This window comes from Halyomorpha halys, unplaced genomic scaffold (genome assembly GCF_000696795.3).
Source record: "Halyomorpha halys isolate HHAL.00 unplaced genomic scaffold, Hhal_1.1 Scaffold81.1, whole genome shotgun sequence".
Taxonomy (NCBI): Eukaryota; Metazoa; Arthropoda; class Insecta; order Hemiptera; family Pentatomidae; genus Halyomorpha; species Halyomorpha halys.
The window spans coordinates 913,150-929,180 of NW_027115240.1; the positions used below are offsets into that span (position 1 = coordinate 913,150).

Genomic DNA, 16,031 nt, shown 5'->3' on the forward strand with positions numbered 1-16,031 from the left:
ATTACTATATTTTTATAAAGTAATAAAAAATGTTTGTGTAAATTACCATATTTTTATCAAGTAATAAAACAAACGAAAAATCTAAATAATGATTATTTATAATTTTTAAAAAAACCAACTTTAAATAGCTGTAAAAAATGTATTCAATAACTTTAATAATCACAAAAATCATGTAAATTACTTGTTTTTAGTCAAGGCCTACTGCTAAGAAAAGGCGAACAGAATTAGACAATTTTATTAATAGACAATTTTTTATAATATAAACTTATCAGTATCTTTACACCTCTTGGAAGGGTCCAGACAAGAGAAGATAATGCACACATAAACCCTGAAGAACCATAAAAGAACCCTAGACAGTTGATGGCATGTCCCCTACGGGTCTCGAAGTAGTGCCCCCCTACTCTAGGCGAAAGTTTTATCTTCATAGCGGTAGAAGGAAAAGGACTTAAAGAATGTCATGATAAAAAAGATATCCATCACTTTATTTCCGACATAAACAGTTTAAAGAGATCATATTAAATAATAATTTCGTATTTTTTAGATACAAAATAACAGTAGTATACAAACTATCCAACATTTTTATGATACTTACAGTATTAAAACTAGTTATGTATACACACATATACATGGGACCCTAATATTTTAGAAATCTTAAAAGTTAAAATAAATTGATAAGCAAGTGCGCGATCATAAAATCATTATTATGGCTACAAATTAGTCTTCATCACCACTCGAGGAGTTCTTATGGAAAATTGTAAAACGATTTTGAACTTAAGACGAAAATTATAATTAAGTAAAAAATTGTTTACGCTTTTTAGAGGTTCACGCTTATCCAGTAGTATTAGTCCCTAAATGATGACAAATAAAATTTGAATTATTTCCTTTAATACACCTATTCTTACTCCATGAGGCGGAAAATTCTAAAACGATTTTGAACGTAAGGCTTTTCCGATTTGCTGCTCTGTTTAGATGCAAATTATAATGAAGTAAAAAAATTGTTTCACTTTTTACTTTGAATTATTTCCTTTAATACATCTATTCTTAACCGATGAGAAGGAAAATTCTAAAACGATTTTGAACTTAAGACGCAAATTATAATCAATTAAAAAATTGTTTAAGCTTTTTATAGGTGCACGCTTATCTAGCAGTATTGGTCCCTGAAGGATGACAGTTAAACTTTGGATTATTTACTTTAATACACCTATTTTAAATCGATGAGTCGGAAAATTCTACAATGATTTTGAACTTAAGGATTTTCAGATTTTCTACTCCGTTTAGGTACAAATTATAACTAAATAAAAAAATTGTTTACGCTTTTTAGAGGTTAACGCTTATCTAGTAGTATTACTCCCTGATGGATGACAGTTAAACTTTGAATTATTTCCTTCAATATACCTATTCTTAATCGATAAGGCGTAGTAGATAAAAATGGTGATATCTTATTTACCTCATGAATGTATTAAACTTTTGAACGTAACTGAATTAGTGACAAATGAATGTAAAATACTAGGTGAAACATTTATTAAATAAATAAGACAAATAGTAGCCTTATTGTTTATAACTTCATGAAATACCTTTTAACGGTAATGAAAAATAAACTTTAACACGATGTCTGCAATGTAAAATCCGTAAACAAAGTAAAATTAATGCTTATTCTAATTTAAAAATAATACATACTTAATATAAACAATAAGTGCAAGAAACAAATAAAATAAAATATACAATTTGTAGCATCAACCTAATCATTGAAGTTTAAATGCCTAGAGAGAATCACTCTGCTATATATTTCTGAAGTGGCTGTATATTTCTAGAAAAGGGAATACTTTTGACTTGAAGTGGCCCATCAATCCAAGTTATTTATTCCTCGACTACTTAAGAAGTTACCTTCTCTCTTGTACGTACTTATTTGTCTTTAAAAGTTTTCATGAATGTTTATTTCATCCACAATCCCCACAGGAAATTGCAGTTTCTCTTTGAATTTATTCGTATTAAAAGCACAGAACTTAACTGGTTTAAGTCATGTCCCTCTTTAATTATAATATATTCATTAGCTTTACTAAACCCTGATTTTCTCATATTTTGCGAACTACTTTTTACACAGTTTAACGAAAGATTTAAGTTAATTAAATCGAAGCATGATTTAATTAACTTAAAGGCGATATTTGAGTAGAAATTATTCATGCCAGAATATAGTGTTAATATTTTTTTTTTATTCAAACTTTATTGATTGATAAATATTACAGTCTGTCTGACTGATCACATTCATACTAAAATAAAATAACTTAAAAAGAAAAAAATACATAGAAATAAATAAAATCTCTCTTAAAATATATATAAACTGAAGGATAAAGAAAATGAACATAATTAAACCATGTACATGAAAAAATAAATAAATAAAATAATCTCTAGTCACATTTACACTCTTATATAAAATATTTACACTATCGACCTGAGGATTCCTGAGGCCACTCTATCCCCCACGTGTGAGGGGTAGAGCAGAACTCTTAGAGATCCCAGCGCATCCCTCTCGCCGCATCACTGGCAATAAGCTAGTATTTATTCATTTTATTATTACTATTATTATATGGTTTAATTAGCTGAGATAAATTAATTGGAATATGATACAGTTGTATCACAACAATTGGGTCCAACGTAATCGACAACGGTCACACACAATTAAACATTATAGATAAATTTATATTAAAGTATAATAATAACTTTCATTGCAACCTCCACTACAACAATAAAAAAATCCTTAGGAAAAATAAATAATGAATAATGTGATGCAAAAGAATAGAAAAAATAAATGAAGCTATTTCACAGTTATTAAGACTAAGCAGGAAAAGATTAAATCAACAACTTTTTAAGTTTTCATATTAATTTAAGTGAGTGGATAGAGGTGTACCAAATTTAGTTTAAAAAAACGATCAATACCTTACCTGAGGACCACAGTAATTATTGTGGCTGGATTACGAAATTAATTTGGACGGTCATGAAGAGAATTATTCATCATTTTGAACTACGAGGGTGTGTGTGTAGATCATGAAGATATTTGAGCCACATGGTCTTTTTACGTTACTATTTCATAAGGCGGGGCAGCGGTAGCAGCGTGGTAACGCGCCTGTCTTCCAACCCACAGGTTGTCAGATCGAATCCCGGTCCCACCCGCGCTTTTTTCAAGCATACAATAATGCAAAATTCACTTCACCTCCCTGGGCATCTGCGAGGCCCGATAGCCAATGGGTGGCACTCACAAAAAATAGGCGTGGGAGTAACGGACCCATCCTACGAAAAACCACAAAGCAAGAAACGCGCGATGTATTTCCTAAGTACATCGCGCGAGGCCTTGGACCTCCACGGTCTGTCGTGCCAATAAACAACAACACTTCATAAGCAGACTCTTTCAGGCCAATTCAGCAGTGTCCTTTCCATCGCCTAAATTTTAGGATCAATGGCAATCCACGGATTATAGCTGCTCAGTAAAGGCTGCCGCACGAGGATGTATGTATCTTTCTCTGAAGCTGATCTCCAAAGGACCAAACCTCCGGGGAACTACCGGACATTGTCCAATACTACAACGCAAGTCCCACTTGAAGAACAAGGGGTAGAGTCATCACTCCTACGCTCAACATTTATACGAAGGGAGGGGTAACTAAGAGCATACAATTACTAATCCAAGTTTAGCGTTTTAGTTTTACAGGATGTCAAATAGCCGTTCGTAGGTGTGATTCATGAAAGGAAATAAAGGACTTCGTACGCCTCCTGATCCTAAACGGGCATAATAATAATCTAGGTCCATTTGTCACTTTCTTTAAATTCAAGTGAATCGAATTGCCGAATTAGTCCCAAAGAGGCTGGTTATGTTGTTTGGGTGCAAGTTATCCTAAACCCCACTTTTATTTGTTTTTATTTATTTCCTAGAATTATTTAAGACAATTCAGAACGTACAATAAATAACAATAATTATGTAATTAAAAAGGAAAGCAACAAAAACGTGGAGATTTTATGAGAAATATAACTATATTCTTAGATGAGCAAATAAGTAAGAGTAATATTTAGAATTATGACCTTCCATATGACAAAAATAAAAAAACAAAACAATTTTTTAAGCTTCATGGTACTTTCTATAAACAATGGATTCACTTAATTCTCCGAACAACTTTTTCATTTTGAGTTAATTAAATTGAATAATTAACCCTTGATGTTTAGTTTTGCTGCTGGGAGCTGTTCGTAGCTGAGCGAGTTAAAGCGCTAATTTTGAATGACTCGTAACTGCAGCGGCACCGGTTCGAAACCGACCTGAGGGGTCGACTTTTTTTCCAGTTGCGGTCCCACAGAATGAAAACATGACCCCCCACTATGAATTGATTAGGACCAAGAAGGGGGCCATAAAAAATAAAAGTTTTACTTCTGGTCACACTAACAACCAATGTAAAAGCAATAAGAAGATATTAGTTTAACGTAGGAGGAGTGAAGGACATAGTCTGCCAAAGATGAAAATAAAAAAGTAATTAACTGATAATCACGGTCAGACTACTGGAAACTGTCAATCACACTTAAACTGTCAGTTAACCGTCAAACATGGAAGGAATCGAATTACTTGAAGAAGAAGTAGGTCTTGAAAATTTCGGCCAAAGAGAATCAATAAATAACCAGCGACTTTACTTTCTGGGACAGTCTTCATTTGTCGTCCGAGGTGAAAAGTCTACAAGCACTCTCACTAAGCTGGAGTCAGGAGACAGAACTATTGGAGATCAAGACCCCACTGTACTGGGCAGCCATATCGTCTGCAAGTAAAGCTTTATATTTACATGCAATTGCAATTATCAGCATCTTGCACTGAATGAGCACATAATAGTTAAAGAATATTATTATTCATAATGATATATAATAATAATAATATTGGATTATATAATGCTAACGACTAATTGTTAATAAAATATGTTAGGCAATAATAGTAAAGCATAATTTCCATATGTAACTAATCGAACATTAGGAAATAGTTAACATTTATGCAGATAACTGATAAAGTTATTTGTTAATTGTTTTGAGATCTGATCTCAAATCATAACTATTCAAAATTGGAATACAGTATGTTAAACTTTATTAATTATATTCAAGAAATACATTACTTGATGTACCTGGATTGCTTATTTAATACTAAATGGTTCAAATATTATTTTATATGTATGTATCATTATTCCAGTTCTAATCCAATGTAGAACATATTCATCAGTTCAATAATATATTATCATTTCTATCTACTACACCTTCTCGATTAAGAGTATGTGTATTAAAGGGTATAATCCAAATCTTACCTCTCATCCTTCAGAGATTACTGCTAATCATTAAAAACCGTTAACAATTTTTTACTCCATTACAACTTGCGTTCTAAATGGTACAAGAGCCGGGAAGAAAAAAAGGCAGTTATCTCACCCCAATTTTTGATTACTTTAATAAAAACTAGGTATAATTACTAGTCTAAATTTATGAGTCTGCCAAGTATAGGTAGGGGGAATAAAAAATGGCGGCTGTTTAAAAACCTTTAAAAAACACTAATTTTTCATTCGGAGCTCTATATCTTAAAAACTACCAACAACACTAGAAAATGTAAGAGAAAATTATTTAAAGAAGAGGAAATTTGCTGAAATATTATCCCTAAAAGAGCTATTTACGTCCAATAGTTCTTGAGATATAGCTTTTCAAAAGCAAAATTTCTTAAAAATCTACTGAAAGATTAGAAGTTAATTTATTTTGAGAATTCTATATCTCAGGAACTATGTGACGTGCAGATGTCTATTAGCACTCAAATTAAAGATAGTTTAATGGAATATAAAAAAGTTTATGTATTTTAATTTCGCAGGAATAGTAGTTTTGATGATATTTGCTAAAATAAATTGATTTATAGTTGTTCGGACATTAAGTTTGATTTATGAAAAACTTCATTTCAGAAACCATTGGATGTACAGACGTTTGCCAGCGCTCATATTAAAGCTAGTTAAATTTTCTACCAAATAGTTAATTATATTTATCTTTGTAGGAGTAGTAGTTTTTATATTTGACAAAATAAACTCTCAAAATGTTAATTTCTAGTTGTTGGTATAAAATGTTGGATTTTTGAAAAATATATCTCTAGATCCAAGGCGCACATATGTCTGCCAACACTCAAAATAAAGGAAATTTATCTTACTATAAAGTAGTTTATGACACTTATCTTCGTAGGGGTAGTAGTTTTTATGATATTCACAAATTCATATGACAAATGAAAATTTGTCCAAAGAACTATAAATCGATTTATTTTAGCAAATTTCATGTAAACTATTACTCCTACGAAGATAAACATCATAAACTACTTTATAGCTGATTAAACTAGCTTTAATTTGAGTGCTAATAGAAATATGTACGTCAAATAGTTTTTGAGATTTTTCAAAATAAATTATCTAACAAGTGATCTTTCAGTACATCCCATACAACATTTTTATGAAATGTTGCTTTTTAAAAAGCTATGTCTCGAAAACTGTTTAACGTAAATAACTCTATTAGGGCTAATATTTTAGCAAATTTATTCTTCTTTAAATGACGTTATCTTAGGTTTCCTTGTGTTGTTCCTACACTTTAAGATAAAGAGCTCCGAATGAAAAATTAGTTTTTTTATCGCTTTGAAACAACCACTATTTTTTATTCCCCCTACATGTACTTAGCAGACTCGTCAATTTTGAGTATTAATTATACATAGTTTTCATTAAAGTAATCAAAAATTGTGGTGAGATAACTGCCTTTTTTCTCCTCTTGGGCTCTTTTTGTAAAACGGATCAGTAAATCAGACAAGTCTTAAGAACAAAATTATTTATGAATTTCCCGTGAGAATCCCTCACATGACACCCAAAAAGACACAAATAGGATAATAAAGTATTTATGTATTTATTTTAATCTGAACGATGATTAAACGAACGGCATCATCGATTTTTATTTTTGATGGATCCAGTTATTCAACTGGATGTGGTGAATCTTTTGATAAAAGTTGAGCACAAGATCCTGAAAATTATTGAGCTTAGTCTAACAATCTTTAGAGCTGAAATATTGAAAAAATATAGTATTTTTATATATTTCTGAATATTTTTTTTTTTTTTTTTATGTAAACGGCCCAATCGATTTCAAATTATTCAGAGCTGTGGTTTCTTACCGAAAATTTATTGCCCGCCTAAAACTTTTGTTCATGTACGGCCTTGTTTTTCAATACTTCAATTTAATCCTCTCTGTATTTATAAAATCATGTTTACTTGGTCAGTAATGTTTACATATTCTAAAAAAGGATTAGTTAAGGTGCTTTTATGCATCAGTTTCATTTTCTGAAATAGACATCACAAAGGAAAGGCTTCAAGAGGAGGTTTGCCCACTTTTTCTTGCTTTTATCTATCTGAATTTTAATTAAGGCTAACGCTGTGTAAACTTATAGAATATTCAGTATGCTGGGGTTGTTTTTATTCCTACCCACCCATCTTCTGATAAAGTGGATAAAGGTGAATCTTTTCAACAATACCGTTTAAAAATTTATCTAGAAGTAAACAATGAAGAAATGAGATTTTCATTAACATCTCACAGGAAAATGGATAAGAAAACAAAATATTTCTTTTATAAGAGCAAATATTCAGGAAGCCTCTATTCTCTAAATAGAGATGTTTTGGGTACACGTTTACTACAATAATGTCAGTATATTACCTGATAAATTTTTCAAAAATGAAAGATATACTTCTAAATAGAACGCACTATTAAGGCGTATTATTTTAAGTAAAACGATATCCATGATCATATTTGAAGGAAACATTAAAACAACAATACTATTATTAACGTCATTAACATCGTAATTTTTTGTCTTAGGCCAATAATTTGGAATACATCTACCCCAAGATATTAATAGTTTAACACCTCTATTCTAGATAGAACTCTCTCATTAGATTTGTTTTCTTCTCTTTGATTCATTCGAAATATAGACGATAACATGCTCATTCCTATATAAGAATAATTTTCTTTAGGATAATATTGGTAGCATCGAAAAGAGACTTAATTTAAGTATCTTAGATTATAATACAAAATTTAAAAAATAAAAATGAACTTAAAGAACATCATAAAATATTACTAAAATAATAAATTAGATAAGAGAAAAAAATTAAAAACCAATATTTAACAAAATATATAAAATAAAAAAAGTTAAAAAAAACACATATTATTATTATTATATGGGCAACAGACCATGGTGGTCTAAGTCCGTTTCTGGGTGGTTTCGTCACTCTCACGCCTATTTTTTTTTTGTGAGTGCCACCCATTGGCTATCGGGCCTCACTAATGCACGGGGTGAGGTTGTGAGTTAATTTTGCATTATTTCTTGCTTGAAAAATGCCCGGGTGGGACTGGGATTCGATCTGACAACCTGTGCGTTGGTAGACTGGCGCGTTTCCACGCTACTACCTCTGCCTACTGTGAAGAAAGTTAAAACAAAACCACATATGATCTCATAAATCATATGGTGACAAAGAATGAAACAAATGAACCAATTTTTTTTTTAAATTAACAATTATTGTTTATATACATATTTACAAGTTTAAAAGAAAATCAAAACATCAAATGAAAAATAATCAGGATGAAAAATAAATAAAAAAGTGTAGTATTCTTAAGAAAGTCTATTCGAAAACCACAATTTGAAAAAGCTGCACTTATTATATAATGACTATATTTAAGTGACGTAAATATCGGGTTGAAAATAAGTTCCAAGCGTTTTTTACTGGTGATTTCCATAAAAACTTCAGATTCTTGTAAATATTTTTAATCAATTATATATGACCTATTTTGATCTTATACATACCATCTTTCAGGTAATTTTTTTTTATTCCGTCCTCCTAGAACTTCTCACATTTTTGCGCAATGAACTCCTCTATGTGCATTTAAATCGAGCGAATTAAATTGTTTTCCGTTAAGAGAGTTTTGAAGGGCCCGAAATAAGTGAAAATCTGTTGGGGCAAGAGAGAGAACAGAGAAATGAATCTTGACTCTTCAACCTTGGTTAGTACGCGATGGCTACTCTGGTATCTACCAGAGTATGGCAAAAATGCTCACTTGCCCGTACGATCTCCAAGCATTACAGTGTAAATGAATGAAATAGGAATAGTATACTGTAGGGATTTATGTATATTATTAGAGAGAATTAAAATATGTACGAGTCGAGAGAAGGAGGGATTGGATTATAAATAAATTTCAAAATACATAATTGAAGAAAATTTCCAGAAATTATCACAAATATTATACTTTCATCTCTTTATGGTCTCCATTTGGCTGGACCCATTTGGAATAAGAGTGAATGCTAATGATGAAAAAAAATTGGTAAGCACAAAGGTTTAAGTAATTTTACTCTGATTTCGTTATGAATAGGTGATATAGAAATTTTAAAAAAATATGAATGATTTTCATGTTATAGAAGAAAAACTGAATTTTGAATTTATGTATTTTTTCTAAATATTTTGAAAACAAAATCGGTAAACCTCAATTAAATAGCGTTCCAAACCCGTACCACGTCTAAAATATATGAATTAAACTGAGTGGAAATCGGAAACTTTACGATAAATTGAGAAGAAAGAAAAGGTATTTGCAAACAATTAGTTTTTTTCTATAGGTCTAAAAGTAATAATCTTGATAAATTATTTCATTTGTTTAAAGGAAAATGAAGCCTTATGCAGTAAGACGTAAGGATACCAAGAGTACGCTTAATGATATATAAGATAATCTGGCGAAAGCAGTAATAGTATCCATAATCCTATAACAGTTGCAGACGGAAACTCTAATAGGATTATAGCGTACTACCAAAACTCGGCTTACAAGGCGGGTAAACAGACCATGGTTTAAACACGAATTATTAATTGTTTTGTTCGTGTTTAGATTTATTTGAAAATATTAAAAATGCAAAAAAAAAAAAATTGAGGAATAAACTGACAACTGAAATTCAAATTTAAACTGTGGAGTTGGGACAGGTATCGTAAAATATTTTATATTTGAATAAAAAAATGTTACAGATGCAATGAACTAAAAACATGTTACATGGGATATTGATCTGATCTGTTTTTTGTTATTTTAAATTGCTTTAACTTATTTTAAATGGTACAATAAAATACAAGGAAAGAGAGGGAGGTGAGTTAGGAATTTAAACAATTTAAATTATACAGATTAAAGCAGTGGCCTTGACAATTGGGATGAAAATTTTGAATTAGATTTTTCAACGGATGTACGTGAAAAGCTGAGAAACAAAAAATCGTACAAACATGAATAACATGTTTAAGACATGTGTTTCCCTAGGGTCTGACGGCAAATTTTTTGATAGAATAAATTTTTGAATTTTTTTTTATTTTTAAACAGCTTTAACAGTTTTGAATAAACTCGGCATCTTATGCACATTTAAATGGTCTTTACGGAGTCGAGCTTTGCGAATCCACTAAACTTTCGCATTCCTCTTGTATCCAATCTTTACAATCCATAATCCCTCGTAAAATCCTCAATGCTCGTTACTTTGTCACAAATAAAATCATACATTAAGACCATATGTAACCGATCTAGTCCGAATCAGATCTCGTTCCTTCCATTATAAATTCCATAACCACCCAAACACACTAGTTTCTAACCTTACTTTCTCATCCATTCCTGATAATCCCCTGAGACTCTTGAAAAGAAGATGGCCTCGAGACCTTCAAATGTAAAAACGTTATTAGAGTGCTGCTGATGGATAGTTTCACTACTCGCCTGTACCACTGCATTATATACTTACAGAAAATTTACTAAATGTATTGTTATGTACAGTTGTAAATCTCAATAAAGATATTTAAAAAAAGTCTTTAGCATTTGCTAGGTATTATCCTCATTGAAACAGTCTGACAGGACTTCAATGATGAATATTTATTAAACCTTTCTCTAAAGTACTTTTCATTTTGGTTATTTGAAATAAATAATCAGTTCTGATTGTTTATAATTCCAAAAATGGATTTAAAATATTTAAGAATTTTATATATAATTAGAGGATAAAATAGAGAGAGGCACCGGAAAAAGCTCACTCATATCTCTGCTTGAATAACGGCATAACAAAATAAAAGGAATTTCGATTTTATTTAGTATTGGGCGTATTCCAAAGACAGTAACGTAGCGTGTTACGTTATTTACTAAAGTCGTCCTACACACTTTACTAAATGTATTGGAGTTTATAAAAATTAACTCAAGTCTACGACACAATCTACGGAATATTTCAAACACAAAATTAAAAAAAAAAAAAACTTTTTTATATTTATAATCTTTAAGTTTCTTGAGACTGTTTAATTTTGTTTAAATAATTAATTCAATTTTTATCCATTTTTGTCTCAACACATTTTATTTTTCTTATAATTCCGACGTTTGATAACGTTTTAACAAGTGACTGTGATAAATTAATTTTAATTTTTGTTTTTAATGTAAAAGTTGACTAATTAGAAATTTGTGTTGTGACCTGGGCAGAATAGCCTGCATGAAGTTGAGTGTTTAAATATTTTTAGTTCCAAAATTGTATTAAGATGTTCCTGAGGATGACCGGATTTGTGGATTAAAAATAAAATGTGTTGAGACAAAAATGATAAAGTTTTAACAAGTGACTGTGATAAATGCATTTTAATTTTTGTTTTTAGTGTAAAAGTTGACTAATTAGAAATTTTTGTTGTGACCTGGACAGAATAGCCTGCATGAAGTTGAGTGTTTAAATATTTTTGAAAAGAAGATGGCCTCGTGACCTTATATTGTAAACTGTTTTTAGAGTTCTACTACTGGGTAGTTTCTCTACATCCTGTATCATATCATTATGTCATTATGATCAAATTTACTGGTTGTATTTTTTTTATACAGTTGTAAATATCAACAAATAAATAAAAAAAAAATATTTTTAGTTCCTAAATTGAATTAAGATGTCCCTGAGGATGACCGGATTTGTGGATTAAAATAAAATGTGTTGAGACAAAAATGGATAAAAATTGAATTAATTATTTAGACAAAACTTTTTTGGTTCAGATGAGAAGCAAGTAGCGATATGACACGGCTTCGCTGTCTTTTGTTAAACTGTTGTATTCTATGCAGGAACAAAGTTAATATTCGTTATTTTTACCACAAGAAATATCAAAATACGAATCGTGAAAGTTGCATGATGCATGCACTGCATTTTGCCACATGGATATATTTCATCTTTCTAAACATATTTTTAAAGATTAGTTTAATAACCTACATAGAATTATATAAGTTTTTAATTTAAGATTTATGCCTTTTTAATAATGAAATAGAAACCAGGTAGATTTTCTCACAATATTTTGTCAGACGCAGGTTGCTAGAAACGGGTTCTAGTTCTGAACTGAGTACATATGCCTGTCGGCTTCACTCTGAAGGCAATAGTCGTAAATGGGGTTCTGCCCGTAATTGAGTGCAGACCTTTCAGAGGCATGGAGGAAAAAATGGGGTGAGGAAATTTGGGGCTAACCTCACCATTTCCCCAGGCACAACCATTAGTAAAAAGAGATGCTTTCATATGTAATTAACTTCCAGCCCTTTACCAATATATACTGTATTAGATTCAAAGCTCAGATCATACATGAATGTGATATTGTTATTAAATTGATATTAGTTTATTAAATAATTGTTTTTATCCATATTTTTTTATTTTGTAATATTATATTCTATCAAATTTTTAGACAATGGTAATATTGATGATGGAGCTCATTCATACGATATTTACAAATATATAAATTAAATTATAACAGAATAACATATAGAAGAGAAGGAAGAAAATAAAATAAATTAAAAAAATAAATAAATTCTATAAATAAAATGTTTCTCCTTATTAATTATTAATATCTCATTATTTCAAATAGACAGAATTGGAGGTACTTTAGAATAAAGTATTTTGAAAATTCGGAATTTAAGATGTCTGACAGTTTCAAATGATAAAATCAGGCTGTAAACGATATTGCAACATATAAAACTTACTTACAATGTAAAATAAATTAAAATAAAACATAAAATTAACAGCCAACATCAAGTGCATCGAATAATATCAGGCAGCTTAATAGACACATTATATTTAGATATAAGTAGGCCCAATAAAACATTTGAAATAAAGTAATCTTTAGAATAACATTATATGAAAATATATATGATTAATAAAATGATTAATTATTATTTTTAGCACATTTATAATTTATATCTGTACTAGATACTATAATATACGTTATTAATAATGTGAAAATTAACATTGTATTTTTAAGTATATATAATTATACAATTAACTGTAAAATATAGTAATGAGAATAATAATCACTAACAAATAACTTGATTTGTTGAAAAACGATATTTATAATTAACATAGAATTACAAACGAAGCAAATAGTATTAAATAATACAATGTACACAGTAAAATTTTTTTGTTATTTAATGAATTTAATTAATAAATAAAAAAAATAGTGCAATAAAATCAAGTAAAGCACAAAATATATCAGTTAATCACGAATGCATATATAATTAGGTACCAAATTATGGTGATTTTAAAAAATAATTATATTTCATTGTTCTAATAAAATAATTATAATAAATGTGATACTTTTTTTTTTTTTTTAGACTTATTATAATTTTCACTTTCTTAACATTTTCGGAAATATAAATATTATGTTGAACATATTTAATTATTGATTAATACATATTACTTTTTATAGCTTAATACTATACATAAATTTTATATTAAAATAAATTAGACAACAAAAGCAAAAAAAATAAAATTAATTCATTGTGAATTTCTTTTCGATTATTTAAATTCAGCACAGGCTTTTTTTTAATTGTTGTTTCTTTATTTAAAAAATATAAGTATTTTAGTCAAGACTATATCTGACCCGAAAATACATTATTAATGTATTCAATACATACATGCTAATTTATTTACTTTTTAGAATTGTTTACTTTTTCAAAACTTTTTAGAAATTTGTCATTCATAATTGTATTTTTCTAAAACCAATTATGTATATAAATAAGGTCAAAAATATACTTTATTTGATTTTATCAATTACTAATGAACGCGAATTTCCTGGCAAATTTATTAAAAATATATAAATATAAATAAATAAAAGCTAATCTAATTTGATGATAAAATATTTTAATATTTAGAACACATCATAAATAAATTCCAAATACCTAAATATTATAATAAGCTTATTTAGAACTTATAATAAATTTAAATTATTATTACTATAGATTTTCAGTACTCACTTTGTAACGGATTGCAGAATAATAAATCAAATCTCGCACTCACCTGAAAAATAAGTTAATTTATATTAATCAATGTAGCTTAATATTTTATAAATAAAAACTGAAATATCATAAAAATTAAAATTTGAGTCATTATATCGTAGAGTGGTGTCACTTTGTTCCTTAAGGGATGACATTGCACAAGTGAAGTTAAAAGTTTTTTGTTACTGTGAGTGGCCCACTAGTAGTAAAAGGGCGAAAGAGTAGGGATATAAAAGTGAAAAGTTTATTTTCATATTGGTGGTTACAAATGTCAGTTAAAAAATAATCTTAAGATTGCCTATTCTTTTTCTTCCAACTCCTTCCAAGCATTTATTGCTAGATAACGTTTTCTTGGAGAAAATAGCTATATGCAATGTTTCCAAATATTTCGTTAAATGTACAATCGTTTTTAATGTTGAACACCCTTTCAATAAAATAATAATATCAAATCAATTAAAATTATATGGAAAATAAAAATCTGTTCCGCCATATCCATGAAGGGTCAAGGGTTCAGTATTTTTGTAAGGAAGTATCTTGGACAACGGTTATACAAGGAGGCAATTTGTTCATGATCACGCTCTACCACCAGATTTTACCCCAATTAAGAGTATCCACTTTATGAGTTTCCGTAGACCCCGAAGCGCTCCCTGAACTATATGGGTAATTAAAATATATAATTTGGATTTACTTGGGCAATAATTAATAATGAGTAAAATTTTTATGTATTTTTTATTATTATTTTATCTTTAGTTTCAAGAGAAAAAGTATTTTATGTATGAAAAGAGAAACATTAGTCTTTTTCATATTATATTAATAATAATAATAATTTTATTTTTTATTTTACTCTTTAGTGGTTCTTTTCTTCGATTAAGGTTTAATTGCATCAAATATTACCAGATGTTTGCTCCATAAATTTCGGAAAAAATGAAACACATAGTAAACAACATAACGTAAACTTGCAACTTTTTTCTTTTATTTATACTCTAATGAATCTGTAGAAAATTTTTCAAACATTTTAGCTCCTGTAAGTGGAACAAAAATGCAGAATATAAAAAAAAGGTCATAAAGTGGTGCAAAATAATTAATTTTGCGGTATTATTTTTCAATAATATTTTATATTCCATTAAAAGTTACATTTAATTATTTATAATGTATAATAAATTATATTCCTGCATCAAATAAATGGTCATGTTGTGTTGCTTTAGAAAAATGTTAATAAAATAGATAAAATTAAAAATACGGATATAAAAAGTTAGACTAAAAGTCTGGAGGTGGACATGACGAATATTAAGTTTTCTGCCAATAATACATTTTAGCAAGTGATCGGTAGAGATCGGTCAGTCTCGTTTTTTTCCGATTCGAACTCTGGTCTCTAGTTTTTCTTTTTTCCCCTGTAGATATTCATCAAATTCTTTATTATATTGTATTAATGCTAATTATGTATTAATAACTAAAATAACTAGTTCATTGTTTTAAATAAACAAAATTACTTTTAGAGTATTTCAGATTATTTTCAAAAGATACTTTAAAGAAAGTTTTTTTTTTTTTGTATTTAAACCATATTAAACTATTTCAGTGAATATAATACCTAGCTGACATTAAGATCATCTAGTTTCACAATGATGTACAGAGTTTAGTACGCCTCCCCCCCCTCTCTCCCCCCTCTCTCTCTCTCTCTCTCTCTCTCTCTCTCTCTCTCTCTCTCTCTC

The 16,031-nt window shown here is 29.1% G+C and overlaps 1 protein-coding gene across 1 annotated transcript in view; it reads right to left on the reverse strand.

Moving 5' to 3' along the window:
- The window catches only part of kcc (solute carrier family 12 member kcc), a gene marked incomplete in the record, with an annotated part of 694,499 nt that overhangs the window by 291,731 nt on the left and 386,737 nt on the right, over window positions 1-16,031 (reverse strand). The window contains 1 exon segment of the mRNA XM_067052308.1: window positions 14,302-14,344. Within this exon segment, the coding sequence (XP_066908409.1) occupies window positions 14,302-14,344 (43 nt within the window).